The following is a 22,590-nucleotide window of genomic DNA, read 5'->3' on the forward strand; positions in this document are numbered from 1 at the left end:
TACATGGTCGTTTTTCATCAGTTTAAAGCAGAATTTACTTTTAGTTGGAATTAAACAGGAATTAAAACTCCCATGTAAACGTAGCAACTGACACTTTAGTTTCTGTTCCTATCCTGTATGCATCTATGCTACACCCCTACTACTTTACATGTTTTGAGCAACATCTGACTAAAACATGAAACATTCATCAGCATTCATTCATTTTCATCACAGAGGACCAAACAACCATTCATACTCACTCCTAGGGAGAATTTAGATTGATTAATTAACTTAACATGCATGTCTTTGGACAGTGGTAGGAAGTTGGAGTACCCAGAGAGAACCTTCACATAAACGGTGAACATGCAAACTCTGCAGACACCCCTGTTTAACCCTCCACACAGCAACTTTTTAGATATTAGCCTGGTGTTTAAAAAGCAAACTAAACATTGGTAATACTTAGGAATTGCAATTTTAATCAAATCGAAAAATGAAAAGCATATTGTCTCAGCCCCACCGAAAATGCAGAAAACCAGACATTTTTACCCATCTCCTGCATCAGTAATGTGTGTCATTGTCGCGGAATTTATCCGATGAGAAATAAATCTATAAATCAACTGTTTTCTGTTCAATTTATTGACCATGTACAGATGTTGTGGGCGAGAGGTCTCGAGAGCTCTGCCCCTGCTCAGAGTGCTACAGCGATCTTTAGGCATACACAAACAACCTTTGCCTGGCAGCACTGGTCAAAATAATTGCTAGCTTGAAGATAACAACAATCAAAGCTGAAACAGGCCTTGAACAGAACACTTAGTTTAATGTATGAATCTACTAAAGCAAGCTTACTGAACTACTCTAACTATGCAGAATATATATCTTGTACTACCTAAAAGAAACTTAATAAATGAGTAACATATTAAAACTACACTACACGCATAATTCCACCACAGTCATTTGGTCTGTTTTCAAGGTGCTTAGCTGTTTGTCCCTTGACACAGAGACGAAGCAATACCACAGGAAATCTCTCGGGGCAGTGTTGAGTTGTATAGCTAACACGCAACCAAGGAAAGGAACAAACCAGAGAAGAAGAAGAGGAACGGAGAAACGATGCTGAAACTTTCAAATAAAAAGCACCTGAAGAAGACGCAGAAGAAGTTGGGGAGAAGAGCAAAAACTTTGTGGTTTTATAATCCACTTTTTCTGGTGTTTTTGGACAGTTGTAAACAACTTTAAAGTGGTACAATTCTGCAACCAACCAGTGCCAGAAAGTTGAATGGAACTCAGCACTTTCCACCAGTGGATAAACTACCTTATCTAAAGGCAATGTAAAAGACATATGGACCCTGACATAAGGTGTGACAATGTCCCCTTCAGGTACGTAAGGGAGAATAAATGGGCCCTAACTGACTCTTTCGGACTGCTATAGGTCACAGAAACATCTAGCAGCTGAAATACTGAAATCCATCTCATAGTATCCCAATCCCTTCCTACCCCAAGCATACGACGCTCTCAAAACTGCCAAAAGCCTACTATTGAGTCAGTACTTGGCCTGAGCTACTTCTGAGCTACTGCAACAGCATGTCAACACCACATGGCAGATGGGTGGGAAGGTGACCTAAACTATGCTGCAGTCACACTGATTTGATGCAACAAGAAGTCACTTGATAAAATACAAAATTCAAATCCATTAAAGAAAAAAAACTTGTATTACGAACTCCAACTAGCAGGAATTGAGATAATGATGAAGTTATAACAGCAAACAATAACTGCAAAGGACAGATTTCCTGCAGTAACTACTCATGACAAAACAAATGGTGAACACAAAGCAAACAGTCAGTGACGGGCCTTCATTTCTAACAGTTCTGGAAACATGTAATAACCTCTTAATGGGTCTGTCAAACATGGAACAAATTAGTGAGGGACAAGGTTAACAAACAGGTCACCACTGCAACTACAGCAGCAAGCCAGCCCTCCTGGTTAGCCTTAGCTTGAAGGCACGCATTGACCAAGTGACTGGAGTCTAAAGTGGGGACATATGGCCCCCGCAAGAGCGAGGAGCGGAGGCGTGACGAGACCACAGAGGAGCACATGTGCAGGTGGGGCGGGAGGAAGTGTGTGTGCATGCATGTGCGTGCATATCCCCTTGTGAATGATTCAACTCTAACATGCAGGTGTGTGTGTGAATGTGTGTGCACAAGCAGAGGCGTGAGCACCACCAGGGACCTGCGATCACACGCAATGCTCCAACATCTGGCAGCAGACTGCAGAGCTGCAGCTAACAAATGGGCTCGCAGCGCAGGCAGACCTCCTCCAAACCCGCTGAGAGAGAGATTATCATTCTGGACACCGGCCGAAAACCTTCCCTTCTTTTTTTTTTTTTCTCTCCTGTCAAGCAGATAGTTTTACCTCTGCAACCCTGAGCTCTTGACAGCTTGGGACAGAATTATTCAGCAGAGCAAGCCGACTCTCATGCTGCGCAAAAGCTTTATTTCTTTCTTTCCTTTTTAACAAATGCATGGAAGGCCTTTTCCATCACTGCCTCCTTCTTTCTCTCCCTTTCATATAAATGTTATTTTTCTCTACTGAAGCAATTTAGGTTCCCTTCTTTCGGCTCTTTGGTACAATCAAAATGTACTTTACTGTGTTTTCGTCCTTTTCACACATAAACTAAATATCACAGTAAACACTGTTTAATACTGCAGCACGCTTTGGTGTGACTGTTTGTTGTGGCATCTAATAACTTCATTTTATTTTCTTCTGAATTCAACCTTACATGGAACCGTGACATTTGTGGACCAGATGTTTGCATTTTCCCCCCGCAAAAAAAAAAAATCCCTTTTACAAGGTCACAGATGACTGATGTTGGCCGAAAACACGTAGGCTGACAATACACTTTTATCACTGCTGTCTGAGAAATACTGCGTTAGCTTTCAAATCACTGAATAACTGAGAGACCTGGCAACGACCCATGGAGCCATAATTCCCAACAAGTCAAAATAAATTAGTAGACTGCATTGTTTTGTTTTTTTTTCTTTTCTATAACTAATTTGGTCTGTTGGGATCACAGAACAACAGTGGAGAATAATTAATGACACATCGCAAACTTTAAAACAGCGCAGAATCACCAAACAGCTCAGACACACCCATGCAAACTTTTTATCGCCATAAAGCCCTGCAGCCATAACAAATTTACTTAATCGTGCTTGGTAGTGGATTATAAGGCCTCCTGCTGTGGGGGTAATTGTTCTCTTCTCCCGTTGTGCCTATAAAAACCACATAACAAACACGTGTTGCTAAACCTGCTTCAGACATTTGCTCCAATAAAAAGGTAATTGAGACGCTGGAAAATGACAGCAAGAAGGAGAAAAAGGGTTTGTTTCTTTGTTTTAAATTAATTAAGTTGGTTGGTTGTAGCAGGTGTGGAATAAAGTCCACCAAGAACTTAGTTTTACTTCTTTTTTTTTTTACATTTGAATAATCTGTATAAATAGTGCTTTATCTTAATCTAAAGATGAAGTACAAATCATTCAACTTGTAAGATAGGGTTGCTTTAAATTATCTCTACAATGACTTTCCAACATTATGCATTTGACATTTGTTCACTAGAAATGATGAACAGGAGCAAGACGGGAAGATTAGGACAAATCAAAGAAGTTACCTGTGTGCTAAACATGGAAAGGTGAGAGATTAGCTGGTGTGTTAACGCTCGTTGTTTAAACTGCTGTAGTGAGGCTTAAAGGTTAGTGCTGACCAAGACATGTTGTGTTGTGCTCGGCAACCAAAGCTAAATAAGGTCAGTTTAAGAAGTTCGCTAGCTAGCCCAAGCATGTCAGACATGTTTCAAGCGAGAAGAGGTGTGTGAATGAGGCGGTGCGTCCGCATCATAGACATTATATATACGTAGACGCCTCATTGAGCGCTGGAGAGTGAAACAGCGGCGCCGCCATATTGGATGGGTCTCCCATTTCGAGTCTTGCTGCAGAGTCAACGTAGTTTCCCTAAATAACTGTTTACTGTGGAACAAAGCGTATATATTACACACAAACAAAACACTTCTTTACATAATTGGTTTATATATAATGGTAACACAGTGAATAATCTACGAAATGCAAATAATAAATTTTACTCCTACGAGGTGTTTATGGAAAAATATATCAATGCTTTATAAAGAGAGTTTTACATGGTAGCATAATTACCTCCACCAAGGGTGTCATGTTTTTACCGGCTTTATCTGTTTGTGTTCAAGATAACTTAAGTTATGGAAGGATTTTCATTAAGTTTTCAGGACTTGTTGGAAACATGAAAAGGGAGAAAGAACTTAATTTTGGTGGTGATCCAGATCACCGTTTGGATCCAGAAACTTTTTAAAGGCCTTAGCGGAGGTTTACCTTCTCCGAGTGTTTTTCTGGGTAACTTCTGAATTGCAATTTTGATACAATACTTTATTTTCAGACTTTGTACAACTGTATCTCTATATTGAGCAATGTATAAATGTATATAAAATAAAGATTCAACCATAGTCAAAAGGAAAGCCAGCAACTATTCCCGTATTTTGTTCAGCATACAGTTGCAATAACCGGCGAAATATTGAGACCAGATCTTGTGAAATTACATTTCACAAGGCTGAATAATAATCTATTTGACCAGATAAAAATAGTTACATCAAAATGCATCCAAAAACAATCAAACACGTTAGTATCACATTCATAAATACATTTATTTATATTGTAGCTACCTTATGTCTTGTTAAATAGCATTATAAAAACCATTTTAGTATAAAAGCACTTTGTTTTAATGTTTTACAGTGATCTGTATCAAATCTCTGCCCTTTGTAACAATCCAAACTGTGAGAAAAATCAGGTAAAAATTTGTGAATTCGTTATTGTTGTGCCTGAGTCTACACCTTACAAATAAATGCATTGGAGGCGCATGGGAGACCCATCCAAGATGGTGGCACGATGAGACGTCGGCTCATATAGGCAGCGTGATACAATGTATATATGATGTCTATATTCCGCATGAGCTATTTAAGGTAGTGGATGTGGATGGACACATTCACCATCCAATCAGGACTGGCATAATGAGTTGTGCATCCCATAGTGAGACATTGAGCAAAATATTATGAAAGAGAACTGAAACAGGACACAGGCTGATGGATCGGCGCTGAATCAGCAATAATGAGGGTTTTGCACCTCCCCTTTGTTATAAAGAGGGAACAGAGCTTTATATTTACTGGTCCAACTTAGTTCCAACCCTTACATGTGGTTGTGAGATTTGGCTATGACTAAAATACAAGATAACGGATATAAAACATTGGACTCAAGTATACAGATGAGGAGCCTGAACAAGGAGTTGAGCTGCTGTCACTATTCATTAAGAACAACTGCATTCATATAAAACAACAAGTCTATAAATATCCATTAAAAACATCTGCAAATACATAAAGTCCATTAATAAAACACCTTTAGACAAATTAAAATTCCTTAGAGTTTACAGATAGAAAAGCAGTACAATGCCTCTCATCAAGCAGTGTGATGGAGTGTGGAATAAATGAATATTTATCTTTATTCCTCCTGCAGAAGGTCACTCTAAACCATCTCCCCTGTTAGGAGGAGCTAAAGTTCATCATGGAGAGTATGAAAGGAATTAGCAGCTATCTTACTTGCCAGTCTAAGGGTGTGTATACAGGGGTCACCAACTCAGGTCCTCTAGAGCTACCAACCAGCATATTTTAGTGTTTCGTGCTGCAACACACTCACCCCAAATCAATTGCTCATTAGCAGCCATTTGCAGAGGATGACAACAAGTTGTTGGAGAATCTTTTCCTTTATATCAAGTGTGCTGTACCAGAAAAACACTAAAACCTGCAGGATGGTAGCTCTCAAGGAAGAAGTTGATGACCCCTGGTGTAGACCAACATCCCTCCATTACCTTGGAGCAGATGTTCAGTCATTTCTGTGCCCTGGACTTCAGATAGCCGAACTGACCTCAAAGCATTAAAGGATGCTTAATAGGGTGGAGCTGAAGAAAACTAAAGGATTTTACTCCTGGATCCAAAAGTCTCTTCAAAAAATAAATCCTCTGGCTGTACGTTGTTCCAAATATAACCCACATGAAAGGGTATTGTCCATGTACACACCCCGTTATGAGGGATGCAGATTGTTCTGTGGGTTTGTCGACATGGACATCTGATCAAGACACATCCTGGTTGCTTCACTTTGAGATTTTGATTTTGAAAAATAAACCTGGGGGGGATTTCAGAAGACTTTGTGTATAATTTCCAAAAGCATTTAAGCTGTCAACTAATAAATAAGAACAAATGTAAAGTCGTGTGCAAAGGTTTTGAGCCACCCCTTAACTCATCATGTTTACTTGCAATAGTACTCCAGGATTTCTGGAGGTAGTTCAACAGTTTCTTTGCCTGCTTTTCACTAATTAACAATCCAGGAAATGTTTTTGTTTTTTGTTAAACTTCTTGCCTCTGAAGCATTTAAACATAAAAAGGCATCTAACCTAAGGGATGAACCAGTGTTGAAACTGCACATAACACACAACTCCATGGATAATGTCTGTCAATAAGCCATTCTAAAGGAAGGGAAAAATGCCAAATGACACAAGAACTGGAGTGAAAGTCAGTGGTAAAATGTCTTATGGAGAGATGAATCCTTCAAGAGGCCGGACATCATTATTACTTAAACAGTATGAGATCAGCCAACATCCAAAAACCTTTGGAATTCCAAGAAGAATCTCACAGATGAACTATTTCTGAAGCAAAAAGCTTTTCTAAGAGAAGAATAAAGGGGTTCATATCAAATATTGTCTTTCAAGCTAATTAAAACTCTTTTTAAAAACATATATTGCATTTCTGTTTACATTTACACACTTCAATAAATCATTGCATTTATGTCTCATCTGTTTGGCAGTATATACCCAAATGACAAGTTAGCATAAACTAGGACTGGGCGATTAATCGGATTTTAATCTCAATTACGATCTGGGTTTTCAACGATCATAGAAATAAAAGGGTGCGATTATTTTTCTCTTTGCAGTTTCCTCTCCTGCTGTCTTCAGCTGCTAATCGAGCGTCTCTGGCGTTGCAGCGCTGTTCTGTAAACTCCTCCCACAGCCGCTTTGCTTTCATTCAGACACTGTTGCCAACTTGCCGACTTTCCAATTTGGCACCTTTTTTGTTAAAAGCGACAAATCTAGCAACTTTTACTGGAGTTATTAGAGACTTTTCTGGTGTTTTGGCGACTGACTTGAAGGCACATATTGTTCTGCAGTTACTGTAAGGAAGGAGCAGCGGGAGCCTCTCCCGTCCTAAAGCACTCCCAGGCGGCCAGTCTCAGTCGGCTCCGGCTGCAGGTCAATGTAGAATAACTGCAGTAGGTTGTGGAAGTTCACCTAAACATAGTTTATGCCATTGTCACTGACAACTGGCTGCATTATTTTCCTATACATATTTCGGCGAGTTAATCACTGTAATATCCCTCCGTTACAGGCATTACCATAGCAACGTGTTAATCAGCTGTCTTTTAACAGGTTAATGTTAAAACATACATGGAGGCCAAATAGTTCCTATATAAGTGGTAAAAGCAGATTAAATAACTCGGAACCGTGCATTAGACAGTTATAATGCACGACAAGGAATCAAGAACACCACGACGTGCAGCGTTGTTTAAAAATACTGGATAATTGTGTTAAATAATCGAGATATCAATTTCAGTCAAAATAATCATGATTATAATTTTCATAAGTCATAAGTCGAGCAGCCCTAGCACAAACCTGAAAGTAAAGCTGGAAATTATCATCTTTTTAAACAACCACGTCATATTCAATGCTTTTTTCAGGTAAAACAATCAAATTTAGTGATTTCTGCGTTACCAGGTTTGACAATCTGCAACTTTTTAATCTGATTTGTAAAATCAGATTCAGAATTATCCTGTAACCATGACAACCATGACAGTTTGTTACATTTAATTTTATATTTAAACTGTTTTTTATTTACTTCATAATACTTAAAAACAAATCTTGCTCTGTCAACACCTTTTTTTAGATAAACGTTTGCTTTGGTGACAGATAATAAAGACAACAGGGTACTTATTACCAGCTGATGACAAGAAAACACTTATTTATTGTCAAAGAAGAGCAATAAACCTTCATATTCAACTGATAAACTCTGATTAAGTTCAATAAACATGGTTGTAATAAAGCCTATGATTTAAAAAAAAGTTAATTTTGACTGTAAACTGATAAATGACCTGAAGGTGAAACTCCTGAAACATGTTTCTGTTATCAGGCGTAGAATTATAACAGAGGCTTATTTTAGCTCGTCATGATAAGAAAGTCTCAGCAGTTTTACCCACCTGTTGCACATACTGAGGGACTTCTTCCATTTTTTCAAAAGAAGATTCATTCGGTGTGAGCATATAAAACATGGCCCGGGCTCCCCTGGACCCCGAACCGAACTGCACGCCTTCAGCCATTGCACGCGCCTCCTTCACTGTAGTCCGGTTACCTGCGCAGGTGTCACAAGCGTCCTGGAAAAGGTCGGTCCAACATGTAACAAGTCCTCTATTCACTCATTAAAACCCTCGTTTTTGTACTTGCAGGAAAAGTAGGTCAGCTGCGAGTCAGAGCGCGTGCTCACTGAAAAGCAGGAGAAGTGAGTCCGTGTCTGTTGACACGATGCGGTATCTGTGGTTCTCCAATTATTAATCCAAAACCAGTTTATAGGACACAAGTTTACCTTTGGCCGCTTTGGACCCTGAATGTCACACCTCGCATCACTTTATCTCGCGAGACTTTGTGGTTCACGCTGTCTCGAGCTTCCAGATAGTCAAGAAGAGTTTTTTGGGGGTTTTTTTTCTGTTTAGGAAATGTTTATGTTCACAAAACTTCTGGAAGGAGATTGTTGCACTGATCTCCAATAACATCAAACCAGATGTCCTTCTGAATTTTGAAAATGTCTTGTTTGGTATCACAGATTTTAAGAATGAAGATTCCCCTGCCACACTTCTTATCAACCTGATCCTGGTTCTCACAAAGTTCCACTTTCACAGAAGTTACAAAGGATATTTGTAACAAATGTAATTTAATTCTGTAACTCGCATTTACCCTTTTATTTATTCATTTTTTTTTAGTTTCTTTAATTATTTTTTAATAGCAACTCTCTCTTCTCATGAGTGTCCTATGTCCCTTTTTGCTTTTTGTACAATTGTCTTTGGCTGTCTCTCTTTTTTTCTTGAAGTTATTGAAGTTCTAAATAAAAGTTATAAAAGTTATAAATAAAGTCATAAATTTAAAAAAAATGCCGACAAAAAGAAAGAGTGAAGTTACTTTCAGTTTACACAGTGACTTTTTTCTCCTTTTCTTTCTCTTTTCTCATTTTTTAATCAGAGACTGTAAAACTCATGGAAGTTTTAAATGCCACCACACACGTTATTTATATCAATATTAGCCACCTTTTTTGCTTATTTTTTTTAATTAGTGGATTTTAAGTACCTTTTTGGCTGAAACCAGAAACCACTTCTTGCTTTTGTGCATTTCAAATAAAATAAAGAATATAAGGTCAGTGTACTGTAGAAATCCAGTAACATGGATGGGTTTGCAATGACAGGTCCCTGGAAACAGACTTTAAAGGGAACCTCATCTCTTTGGAGCTAAATGGCTCAAGAGAACTAAAAAAAAGACTGTTTTTGTTGTGCTTTTGTGTTTCCTTGCAGCTGTTCTACATTTCATCTGGCAAATAACAAATTGAAAAGAAATTTAGGCACATAATCTGAAAATAATCGTTCTGGTCAGCGGTGACCTGCGTTTCTAGGTTGTTTAGCATGTTTTTTGTTTGTGTTTTAGCAGTTTTCTGGTTCACAATGTGCCTGTGATTATTTTGCACATGTTTATAGTCTGCTATAAGTTCTTTTGGTTGTTTTCTGTCTTTCATTCATCCACTTGACAGAGTATGGTTACATAAAACAGAAGCATTGCCCAAAGTGTGGAGCTCCTGACCCCTCAGGCCCCTGTGTCTGTTAAGTAACCATTCCAATGTACAACCAGCTTTCCCCTCCTGCTTCTAGTCAAAAGGTGACTGTCTGTTAATAATAAAGATGAGAGATGTTCCAGTTTTCTTATTAACTCCAGCACACAGCAAGCTACCAAAATGTAGCTTTTTATCTAGTTTGGAGAAATATTGGAAAATAATAAACATTTATTTATTTCAACACTAACACTCAGATTACATTGCGAAAGGCTTTCCAGCTAAATCACCCCACATTCTCACTAAGCTAAAATGCTGGAATTATGAGGTTGTACCCAAAAGTTTCCTATTTTTGTGTGATACTGAACATTTGACCTCAGTCATGACCAGCTGAATGCAGGGAGTATTGTGGCTGCGTTCAGTGGGCTGTGTGGATGTGAGAGTTCAGGTAAAGACAGTGGCTGTTAGAAGACATTGTCATCAATTCAACAAAGATGCAACCAAGAAGATATGAACAGACGATGATAATCTATCATGCAAATGTTCAAGATGTCCCCAGATGCTTATTTTCTATTAGTATGATGCAACAGACACTCTATCCAATCAGCACTTCACTTTTTAATGCCTGTGCATCAGATCTGTCATGTCTACATACAACACATTAAATACCCATTGTTCCCTTTATGAAATCATCTTATGAATTCAAAATGACTCAAGTTGTTAATTTACTTGTTGACAATTGTTTGTTTAAACTTTCAAACTTCCTCACATTTCTCAATTAAATCTACTGCAGTAATTTCAGCACAATCCAGTTAAAATCTTCCTGTTTGCACAAACTGGCTGTTTTCTTGGCCTCCAGGTAAAGGCTTAAAGAACTTGCCAACGTGAGTCCAACGTTCCCATTCCCATCCCAAAGCTGCTCTTGGCAAAACAAATTTGTTCAGCACAGCAGCCAGACCATCCATCCGCTGGCTTTGATACTGAGCAGGACGAGTTTTAAAAAAAAATTAAATACTGAAAGAATTTGAGAATTTTCAGATTAATTTTTCTTCTTTTAAAGCTTAATTTAATTTCTTTACACTGCAATGCATCCATCTGCTGTCTGTTAAGTATCTTAAGTCTGTCAGGAAGCTTAATCATATTTCAATTGTGCGTGTGTGTGTGTGTGTGTGTCATGATCAAACTCAGCCATCAGTAACACGGCCTCTAGGATCGCTACCTCCAGTCTCAGAAAGCAGGAATCAGATAGCCACACAGAAAGAACACCAAGAAGCATTAGATTAACCGACCCCGACTAGTTGCTGGATCCTGATACTTTTGCATGTGTTGTGGAGAACAGATGAAATGACAGGCTAGATGGTTAACAGCTGAAACCTGGTCCAGTTTGCTGCCAAGTTAGCGTGTTCTGGCTGCTTCTGATGGGTGGATCCAGATTAAAATAATCATGCATCAGTGTTCAAACAGGTACTTTAACACCAAAGCCATTTTTCATGGCAAAAACTTTGTGATGCATAAATTTTAGAAACTCCTGATTGAATCTACTCAATAACTTGTTTTTTTGGGGGGGGGTATTTTTGCAGCATATTTTGTGTTTCCACAACCAAAAACCATGAAGCGTACCAGAATATTCTACCCAGTCCATCCCACAGGGGTCCCAAACTTACACATCCTACCCACAAGGGAGGAGCTTGACGTGTTGCAATCTACTGATTGGTTGAAAGAATAAAACTGTAACAGCACCATGTTTAAATATAGTTGGGTTTTTTTGTTGTTGTTGTTTTACGAAGAAGTAAGAATACAAATAGCTTCATGTGTTGGATTCTTCTTCTTTGTAATTTAAAGGAAACCACTGTGCCACTATGACATCACATTATTATGTAGACAATGTCCACATAATATCGCTATCCGGTCAATAACACCCCTACTGGTTGAGGATGCGGTTGCCCTGGAAACGAAACAAAGACCAGGGTTTACCAAAGCAAACCGACCTGTCCCCTACAGACCTGGACCTGCTGCTGGACATGTGGTATGTTGCACTTTTTTGACCTGCAGCCGCATCATTTAAAACTCTTATTCCTCATCCTGGAATAGCTTTTTTTTTTTTTGTCTGTGCTGTGTACCATCCTCATTCATTTTCACTATTTACACATCATAACACATCTCAAGAATATCTCCTTTACTTTGACTTCAAAAGTATTGAAACAGACCTTGTGGTCGCAGAGTTAGACTCTTTTTATGATGCAATTTTCAAGGAGAGACCTAAAAAACAGGCACAGGGGTCAAGATGTGTTTAAAAAAAAAACACATTAACATATATGTAACACATATAATGACGTGTCATTATAAAACACATCTGGCTCCGCTGTGGATGATGTGTGACGCTGATAAGAAAAGGAAAGTTTTTCTTTAAATGCAAATGTTGACTGTTTGGGTAAAATGTTTTGAACAGAAGTCTGTTGCTGCAAGTGAAGCGACAGGAACATAACGAGAGGTAGTTGTGACGTGACAATAAAATGAGTATGTTTCTGATCTTTAAATTTAAAGCCGAGTGGAAAACATGAGCGTCCCTCTGCTTGTGTGAAAGCTCTGCACTCAGCGGCAGCGCAGGGAAAATTCTGTGGCTTACACCTTGGGGGGGGGGGAGGAAAAAAATTAAAAACCTCAAATGGCGTGTGAGGTGCCCCTTAAACAAATTCGAATGCACAATCACAACGTGGTGAAGTCACGAAATTATTTTCAACTGGATTCTGTAACCGAATCTGATCCTTTGTGGGTTCTCCTGAATGTTGGCAGGGGTCCCGACCCTGCCCCCAGGCAGAAGGTGAATTTAACATGCGCCCACATCGTGGGACACACATTCATCACCCTGGACTCACAAGGGGGAGAAAAAAAACAAAGTTATTTATAAGAAATTCCTTGAAGCACCGGTTAAGTTTTTATTCATTTTGCAACAGTCCCTGAAAAGACTTCATAAAATCCTTGTTTCAGGTGTCAGAACTATTTGCAAAATGTCATCTTCAGGCAGAAAAGTACCAGCTAAAGAGCTGTCAGTGTTTCTTACTGCATGAGCTGAACAGTCAGAGTATAGAATTATTGATAAGGTAACACATTACTGAGAATTATTTACAGATCACTTATATTAGCAAAGCAAATTAGATTTCCTGGCAGCTCGTCGGATCAATGACTTAATTACATCGACATTTACATTTTATACAGTAGAAACCAGTTGAGGTGCAGACTGTTAAGTTCAACAGTGCAAATCAAAAGCATCCGCCTGCTTCTCTCACAACGTGGAATGTTATCAGATCGACTTCATGTGAGCCACAAAACACGCTGCAGTGTTAAGTCGCTTCTTATATCACATTTTGCTCGTTATAATCTGCTTTTTTTGGGGGCATTTTTCTAAAAGATTGTTGAACCGCTGGTACTCGTGCTCAGTTCAAATGTACATTTTGCCTGCATGATTTCCTAACAAATGCAATTTTTCTGGATGTTTACACTTATTTAGCATCGTTGTATGACGATGGCGAATCAGCAAACAGCAGTCCTGGTAAGGAAGGTCCTGAGGCAGCGGCAGGGCCCACGTTCTGGTGTGTGGCGGCTGTGTGCGGGATGCGTGTGAATGCATCATAAATGAGCGTGCTCGGAGCTCTGGTCGCTGTCGTGACTGTCCTCGTTGGCTAAGGAGTCCGTCGAGTGGTGCAGCGCCGCGATGCCAGAGAACTCCGACGGCAGCAGCGTCCCCTTTTTCACATTCACCAGTTCTTTCTCTCGAGCTGCCGCCCCCTGCTGGCCGCCTTTCACTCGTTTCCACTTCATCCTCCTGTTCTGGAACCACACCTTCACCTGCGGGGTTCAGACAACACATGTCAAAGTCAGAGTCCTTACAGAGAGGAAGCCAACAAGCGCAGCGAGGCGGCGACGCGTGTGGATGTGCTGCTCCATCTGCCACTCGCTGTCGACCTGCTTTCCCCTGACTCGGCAGCCTCCGACGTATTTACGTCTCTCAGATTGATGATTAAGCTGTTGCTTAAAACGGTTTACACGTCAAGTATCAGCAGAGGCTGCCTGAGTGTCGACACATGCGCCCGAAAGGAAAGGAGGAGTGAGAGGGTGGGGGGGAGGGGGTGAGAGGCCGAGCCCACCCTTGTCACACAGGGTGGGGTGGGTTTATTTTTGGGGAGTGTCACTGCGAGGGGACTGAGCTGGTCACATGGTCAGAAAGTTAGTTGACAGCACAAACGTTTGTGTTAAACGTCAGGGCCGAGTATCGCCGCAGATTCTTTACAAGCCTTTTCTGAAAGGGGCGAGGGGGGTGAGGGCTGCGGCGAGGGGTCACTTATTTATGGATCTATATCAACCCAGACGTGTCATTCTCAAGACATGTAGGCACACACACACACACACACACACACCCGCGAACTACTTAGACTCTCAGCTGGGATTTGCACCTTTGGTTAGAAATCTTGCCACTAAGCAGCAAACTGCTTTTATTGCATTAAAAGAAGAAGAAAACCCAAAACCAACACGCTGTAGTTACAAACCAAACATCCCGTTTTAAAAGGGATGAAAAGTGGTTTTAAGTCGTAGCTTCACGGCTTTTTAACGGCTGTGTTTAACGACACAGATCTTTTTTACTTCAGCCTGGATTTAAAACCCGTCTCAACTCCAGGCATGACGCTCCCCTGCTGCCATCTTTTAAAAAAAAAAAAAAAAAAGCTCCATTTTTCTCGGCCTACGAAGACATTTAAACGTCCATCAGTTTTCTTCAAACAGCTCACGCAGCGTAAATCACCGGCGTGGCCAACTGATTGGATTGCCAATATTTACCTCACTATCTCCCGCTCTGTTTTTTCCCCTGAAGTCACACACAACATGAGCTGCACGTTTAAGCACACTTTGAGGCCACAGAAAGATTAATTGCAGCGGTCTGGGCTGCTGCGGTGGATTTAAGGTGGCAAACTGGTGCTTGGTGGCCGTGTGGACTCAGAGTTTAATTTAAACCAAAAGCAGAGCGTTGTTTTTTTTTTTTTTTAAGCCTTAGTTTTGAGGCGCTTTCAGATTGAGGATTGAGAATTCACTTGTCTTTGAAACTCTCTTAAAACACACCTGCAGGAGTTTTTTTATTTGCTGACGGGCAGATTTCTCTTTGTAGGCATCTGAGTTTCGTTAAGCTGCGAGTGTTGCACATTTTTAGCATCCACGATTCCTTGAGGAATTAACCTCCAGTCAGGTTTTTTCCCGCTAAGACGGCAAGTTTGTAACTGTCTGAAAACTATCCAAGTTTTGACTGAAGAAGAGACGGAGTGTGTTCAGAGAGAGGCTTCTTCAGGTCTGCAAAACAGCCAATACTCTCTGGACTTAAATGAATAAGTTTTAACTAAAAATAAATTAGATTAAGAGATAAAAATAGGCTCCAGCTTCCCTGCAACCCTTCATTGGATTAAGCGGTTAGGATGATGGATGAATGAATAGGTTTTTGTTGAAAAAATGTGGAAAAAATGAAGTAAAACTATCTTCACTTTGCCTGAACTCAACTCAAGTAAAAGTACACATCTAAAAATATACTTGAGTAAAACTATAAAAAGTTTAAAATGAACTTTGAGTTAAAAGTTACTGAGTTACTTTCAGTTACCTGATATAAACAAAGTACGAGTTATAAATCCAGACCAGGACTGTTTTCAATAAACATTACAACCGTTCATCAGTGGGAATTCAACCCGCGCACGTCTGTGCATTTTCCTTTCAGTGGGCGTTGAACATGAGCGAAGTAGAGACGGACAATCCGTGACGTTCGGCACGAACTGGTGTTGTTTGCTTCTTACCCAGTAACGGGGAGATGTCCCGTGTGGTGAAGTGAAATACTTTTGGCCAAAATGTACTTGAGTAAAAGTAAAATTACACAAATTAAAATCTACTTAAAAAAAAGAGAAATTACTCAGAAAAACTAGTCAAACACAGTAATAAGTGAGTAAATGTAGTTGTTTACTTTCCACATCTGCCAGGTCCACTTTGCTGGTAGTAATGGTAATGTCTCATAGTATCTGATTTCCAGTATCACCAGCTCATACTCTGTACGACACCCAGCAGCACAAGCTCCTCTCTCCGCGTTAAATGGGACTGTCAGCCAGCAGACCTGAGCTTGAGCCCTGCCCGACTTCTGATCTAAAACTTTCCTTTTGTTTTCACTTGCAGTTTGTTAAAAGTGAATTTATGAGGCTGGGGAAACATTACGCCTCACTTTTTAGTCTTTTCTTGACTTTATTTAAGTTCCTCACTATTTTTAAAACAACATAATGTGGTACAGACATCTACAGACACAATTCCTGTCCATAATATCACCAAAGATTTCTGTACTTTATGAGGAATATAAAACTTTATACTCTATAAAACATGGATTTATTTTGCATGTAATTGTGTGATTTGCCGCTGAGACATCACCTGAACTGGTTTTAACTCTAGCCGGATCTTATCCTACATTGAGTCGCGCGATAAAAATCCCTGACGAAGTGTCCCTTCGGTGGGCCTGACTGCTTCCAGCAGGGTGTCACAGACAGACAGACAGACAGGCTGCACGGCACCTCCTCCCCCGGCCAGTTGTCTCCTGTTATTTATTCCATGTGCCTGTGTTTTACAGTAAGAGACCAGTTCATACTGGCAGGGATGGTGGGAAAGAGGAAGTGACTTGCTAGACAGCACTTCCTTTAACCCATCTCCCTGTCTTGACTGTGGCCCGCCTGAAAGAATAGACAGGAACATCTGGAATACGATAGTCCCGTCCCACGCTCACATCTGGAGCACCACAGTCCTCACAACGAAGTGACTACAACACAGTAGCCGGCTAGAGAGCTTCGTCGCAGTCCGCTTTGTTTTCACAACATGGCATTAACGTGTTAATGGAGGGTTCAGGGACGTCTGGGAAACAGGCAGCGGTGGGAAGGAACATACTTGTCTTTCAGTAAGGTCGAGGTTGACGGCGATCTCGTAGCGCCTTAGCCTGGTTAGGTAGTTGTGGTGTGCAAACTCGGCCTCCAGCTCTCGGATTTGCTCCTTGGTGAACGCCGTCCTCTCCTTCCTGGGCTTGCTGCTCACGTCTGTCTTGTAATTCCCGTCCTGGGACTCTGAAACCAAACGCCACACAGGTTTCTGTTGCGCTCAGGACGGATTTATATGCAACAAAAATAAAAAAGTAAGGCAAACGTTATGAGGCAGGTGCAAGTCAGCAGGGAAAGGAAGAGGAAAGGTAATGGGGAAACAAGGAGAGCTGTCAGTCACACTTTATTGTTCAGCCATTGTTTATGAATCCTTTAAGTGTCTGGAAGGACTCGGGACGGCTGCACGCTCCTGCAGCTGTGCTCTTACAATAGGCTGGCTTTTACACTGCCAGCGTGGATTTAATTTGTCTTCCTTTTAGAGAGAATCTGCAAACCACAACTTTATTACTGAACCTGGAAGAAAAAAATGTGCAAAGTTAAATTGTTGGGATTTGTAGCCACTTTGTTTTTTGTTTTTTTTTTACTTTAAAATGAGCATTTATTACAAATGAAAAGTCAAAACTCTGCAAACATGTCATGCATACGTAGCAGTAGAGAGACAAGGCCTAAATGCAGTGCAGAAAGGGATCATGCACTTGCTTATGGAGAATAAAAAATGCCAGGCGTGTGTCATCATCAGTTCTGCAGAGTCCTTTCTTCTTGGTATTTCCTCAGACTTTCCAAAGAAAACAGATATGGTTCATTTGCCCCTTTCCAAAACTTTCCTATTGTCAGCAGCTCTTGAGGTTTCTCTGCTGGACACGCTTCAGATGCACGTTGCACTCGAAGGCAGCAACAATCGCATGCTAATTCAGCTGCGCTCCGGTTCTGTAGCGCGTGTTAATCCAGCAGCTCCACGTCGAGCCAAACTGGAAATAATCCTGCAGCCGGACTCACGAACGATGCAAAGTGTGAAGCCACGTAAGAGGAGAAAGTATCTCCTCATCTAAGGTTTCTCCCGTTGGTTGTGTTTTTCTGTTTCCTTCTAGTGAAGCATGTTTTTCAGGGTAAAATAACTCCCTCAAGAGTCTGCAGAGACGAAGAGGGGTAGACTGAAACTGTTCTACAAGTTCTATTTGCATGCCAAGGACAAACAAACACACACAAACGAGGAGAGTTTCCACCATATCGCTGCCTGACTCGCAGCTCGTGTCCGGCTCTCCTCTGACCCGGCCGCTGCCTCTCTGTAATTTCAAACCAAAAGCTCCAAAACTGCGAGTGGATGATTGAAGTGCGACATTTTCAGACATATTCACCCGCTCCCTCTGGTTTACACAGACATTGTGTAAAGAGAAATAAAAGTGTAACGCTGCCAGCTGCTCCAGACCAGCAGGCCTGGAGTTAAAACGAGCGGCGGGGCTTTTATGACGGAGCCACTACACCACAGCAATTAGGTCCCTGCTGTAACTTTCATCTCTCCACAAAAAAGCAGGAATAATATGAGAAAAATATACGACCCAGACGCCGCTCAGGGTTCCCAAATGAACTTAGAAAAGTTCACGAAGCTTCTTGAAAATGATGCAAGAGTACGAATACTTAGGTTTTTTTTTTTCTTGTACTCAAAAGAAGAAACTAAAACACTTCAAAGCAGCTTTAAATGGCAGCGAGGAGCATCCGCCACTCCACTACTTCATTTTACAACAACGCCCCGGCTTAAGTCGACTTAACTAAGACCTCAAGCACCTTTTTATTGTTCCACGCAGAAAATCTGGTAACTTTTAAAAGGACGACCGCTCCCCTGACAGCGCTGTAAACCCAGCTAAGACACCCTGCCCTCACGAGGCTGAAAACTCTGCAGCACGCCATCAAACAGCGAGCAGGTTAGCCTGAAACCAGACACCCCGACTCATCCCATTAGCTCACCCCGTGGCCTTTCTGGAGGAAACAATCACAACTTGGTTTTAAAAGCAGAAAACTGAGATGCTTCATATTTGAGAAAAGGGGGGTAAAAAAAAATAAAATTAAAAAAAAAAAGCTTAACATGGAAATGAGTTCTCAGGTTTTGTTATTATTTCTGTATCTAAATTCAGGTTTCGCTCAAGTTTCTGCTCCAGATGGTGCAGCCTAATCAGAGCTCTATCTCATGCAAAAGGCAGCGGCCTGATATTTAGACAGCTGACTGAGTCAGCAGCCTGCTTCGGCCCGATAATCAGCCTGATTGGTGTCAGCGTGGTGAGAATGCTGTGAACTCGAGTGACGAACACGCATTGTTGCAGAGGAAGTGGGATTTGGAGGCCGAGACTCAGTTTTCAAGCGATTTAAAAAAGAAAAGTGAGCGTGCAGGTGCAACATTTTGCACACGAAACACTCGACTTGAAGCACAAAATAAACATGAAGACTGTAAATTGAGCTTTTTCATGTTACATAACTTTGCAGTCTTTCTGCTCACTTGATGAGTTTCTGTTTAATTTCATCATTATGTGAATTTCTAAAGCAAATTATTCCCAGTTGTGTTCGTTTGTTGATTGAAAGCAGTCAGGAGTTATTCCTGTTTCACTTCATAAAGTAGGTAAGCGGTGAGAAAAGAACGTTTCAACCAGCATCCCAGGCGACAACTAAACACACGAGGAATACCGGCGGTCAAGTGTGAAGGATGTGAATACAAAGAGGCCTTTAAAAGGCTGCAGGGTCGGCGCTGAGGGTCTGCAATCCTCAGAAGGACAGAGTTCACGTCAAGCGCAGGTTTCCATGAAACTCTCGCTAATATCACGTTCCTACCGAGATCTCTGGCGACCCAACCCAGCGGTTTGTCACGCCGTGATGCTCTGACCACACGTCTGAAACGTTCTGTAGATCATCAGGGAGGTTTTCTCTGAGCTGAGTCCGGTTCAACATGAAGAATTCATTCAGGATTAGAAACAGGAGTTTGTTGATCCGCATGTCTGTGTGGAACGTGTCCCTGTTTTATTACAGTAAACATTACACATACAAATATATATATATATATTTTTTCCATTTCAGTAAACTTTAATTGGCACATTAAGGTGGAAAACACCTTTTTTTTTTAAAGTTGCAAATTATTTCTTTTAAAGGCTTTAGTGTGCTGATTTTTAGACACATTTAGACACATTTTCATGCTTGTTTGGGATATTTAAATACTTTATCATCAATGTGAAACAAATGTTAAAATAAGGACACCACAAGTTATGAAGTGAATTTTTCAGTCTATCTGAAGTGACACTTGTATGAAATGCAACACGGTGACTCTCTCCATGTCCTTCTCTCTCTGCCCTCCTGACTGATTTATTTTAATCTGACGATTCAGAGCAGAAAAAGAAATAAACAAAAAAAAAAGCCTGAGAAGTCTGAGTCTGCTGGGGCGTTTACGCGGCACAAGGCGCCGGTGTTGCTTTTTACAATCCGTGATATTAATTCTTTACCGTGCGCCTCGTTCTCTGCCCTGTGAGGAGCGTCGCGGCGAACCAGATGTGATTTCTAAACTAAACACGCAGATGTGCCCACGCAGTCACGATGCGGCTGCTCCACGCCGCGCTCTGCGTGTCAGCCGACACCTACAAACTGCTTTTCAGACACATTTTTTTGTTTTCCTATCAGAGCTGCAGGATTCCTGGCAGTCGTGCTGCTGAAAGATTCAGAGTGACACGTACAGATGTCCGTGTTATTCTTAAGCCCTGCTTGGAATTTCCTAAAATGTTTTTGTTTATATGACAGTGTTTATCTTACAAAAAAAAAAAAGCCTTCCAAAGCATTTCACACACGGTCTTTGGTTGTGCAATGTGTCAGAAGCAGAGAGAAATAAAATGTCGCTCCTTTCTCGTCTCTTCTTACCTGAACTGTCACTTTTCCTTTTGCCGTTTCTCTTCTCAGCCTCGGCAGGTGAGAGAGTCTGTCTGCCAAAGTCTGCAGGCACACAGGAGGCCCCCGTGGGGGTGCTGCCGCTGCCCATACTGGGGGTGCTGGCGCACATACTGGGGGCACCAGGGTGGCCCAGGTCGGGAGGAGTGGGGCCGTTGTCGTGGGAGTGCGGGTGGCAAAGAGCGTGGCGCGTGCCGCCGCCAGGCGACGGCATCTGTGGGATGTGCCAGGACGCATGGTGCTGAGGAGGGTGGTGATGCTGCTGGGGAGGCAAGTGACCACGGTGGGGGTGGTGGTGGTGCTGTCCGGGAAACAGGCTGTCGTCGCCCGGGTAGCTGGAGATGACGCAGGGCGAAGGCGAGGAGGTGGAGGATGAAGACGAAGAGGAGGCCAACTCTGGGTAGGAGACGTGATCCGAGCGTCCGTGGAGAGTCAGGGGAGACTGGGTGAAGGCGGGATGCAGGGCCTGAGCCGGGGCGTGGGGGCTCCGCAGGCAGCCGAACAGCGTGTGATCCATCATGTGCAAACACACACACACACACACACACACACACACCTCCAGCCAAGGTGAGACGGGCAAAAGAAGGAAGCAAAGTTAGTGAATAAACCAAAAAGAAAAGAGATCACAAGCACATATCCAGATGCTTCTCTCTCTCTTTTTTTTTCTTCCTTTGGCTTTTTCCAGAACTTTTCCTCCGCAGTCAGAAAAATCAAAAAGTCAGAGCAGAACGGAAGACGAGCGTTAAAATGTGGTAATCCGGAGCGTGCGGCGCCAGTTGCCAGGCTGCTGCCCAGGTCGAGCCGCAGCAGAGCCGCCCTCTCAGATGTCAGGAAGAACTGGAGCTCCAAGCTGGAAGCACAAGGAGGTTCCTAGGAACTGCAGAACGAGGGGAGCCGGCGGAGGGGATGTTATAAATAGGGTGTAACGTGAGAGGGAGGCTGGGTCATACACTGCATACGCGTTACTGACCACATACATATGATCACCCTCCAAAAAGCACAGCACAATAAATCTGTACTATTAAAATGGCTGAGCCTCAGGAAAGAAGGCAATTTATTTTGGACTTGGATCTGACCTCTGATGGCCATCTTTTTTCTCTTTTTCTCCCCCCCCCCCCTCTCTCTTTGTTATTTCTTCAAGAAAACAGCCTTAATGCTTCATGGGTGGGGTTGAAGGGAAGGCAGGTCATGTGAGGGGAAGTGGGAGCTGTGGAGACATAGAGGGGGAGAGGTGTCGGGGGTTAACTCAGCATGTAACCCTGTCTTTGTCCATCTTGACCCCCTTAAATGCTGCTACGCTTCTGGAAGCAGGCAAAGATGTGTGTTGCTGCCATTAATGGCTTCCTTTTCCTGCTGTTGTGTCTGTTTGTCTGACAAGCTCCAACTTCATCCGTAACTCTGATATTTTGATTATTTAATAGGGATTTAAAAAGAGATTTAACATTTAGTCACATAAGTGTTCTACCTGCTACCTAAGCTGAAAATGGACGAGCCAAAAGGGGGGAAAAAAAAGAGCCAATTGGTGTTTTATCTCGCTTTGAAATGAAACACATCATTGAATCTGTCAACACATAAATACAGATTCAATTTTTACTTTTTGATTTGAAGTCAAAGGACTGTGTTTATGTCAGAAAGCTGCCTTAAATGATTGGCTACTGACAAATTATTACCAACGCAATCTAAAGATGAACAATTACAGATGTCGACACGATGTTTTTATTGTACTCAAGCCAGGAATATTTACAGACCCATCTCTGTTTTATTCTGCTTTTTTTTCCATCTAAA

At 41.6% G+C, this 22,590-nt stretch overlaps 2 protein-coding genes across 2 annotated transcripts in view; both read right to left on the minus strand.

Annotated features, from left to right (window-relative positions):
• Positions 1–8,746, minus strand: part of agmo (alkylglycerol monooxygenase) — a 71,580-nt gene extending 62,834 nt beyond the window's left edge. Inside the window, exon 1 of the mRNA XM_079240054.1 lies at positions 8,346–8,746. Within this exon, the coding sequence (XP_079096180.1) occupies positions 8,346–8,465 (120 nt within the window). The 5' untranslated portion in view covers positions 8,466–8,746. The remainder of the gene's footprint in view (positions 1–8,345) is intronic.
• A 4,129-nt stretch (positions 8,747–12,875) lies between these two features.
• On the minus strand, positions 12,876–21,677 carry meox2a (mesenchyme homeobox 2a). Its single transcript, XM_079240503.1, has 3 exons — positions 20,779–21,677; positions 16,904–17,076; positions 12,876–13,801 (listed from the first exon to the last, which is right to left on the minus strand). The coding sequence occupies exons 1-3, from the start codon at positions 21,323–21,325 to the stop codon at positions 13,583–13,585; spliced, it is 939 nt and encodes a 312-aa protein (XP_079096629.1). The 5' UTR covers positions 21,326–21,677; the 3' UTR covers positions 12,876–13,582.
• Positions 21,678–22,590: the final 913 nt, after the last annotated feature.

Source organism: Telmatherina bonti, assembly GCF_933228915.1.
Source record: "Telmatherina bonti genome assembly, chromosome: 5".
Classification (NCBI taxonomy): domain Eukaryota; kingdom Metazoa; phylum Chordata; class Actinopteri; order Atheriniformes; family Telmatherinidae; genus Telmatherina; species Telmatherina bonti.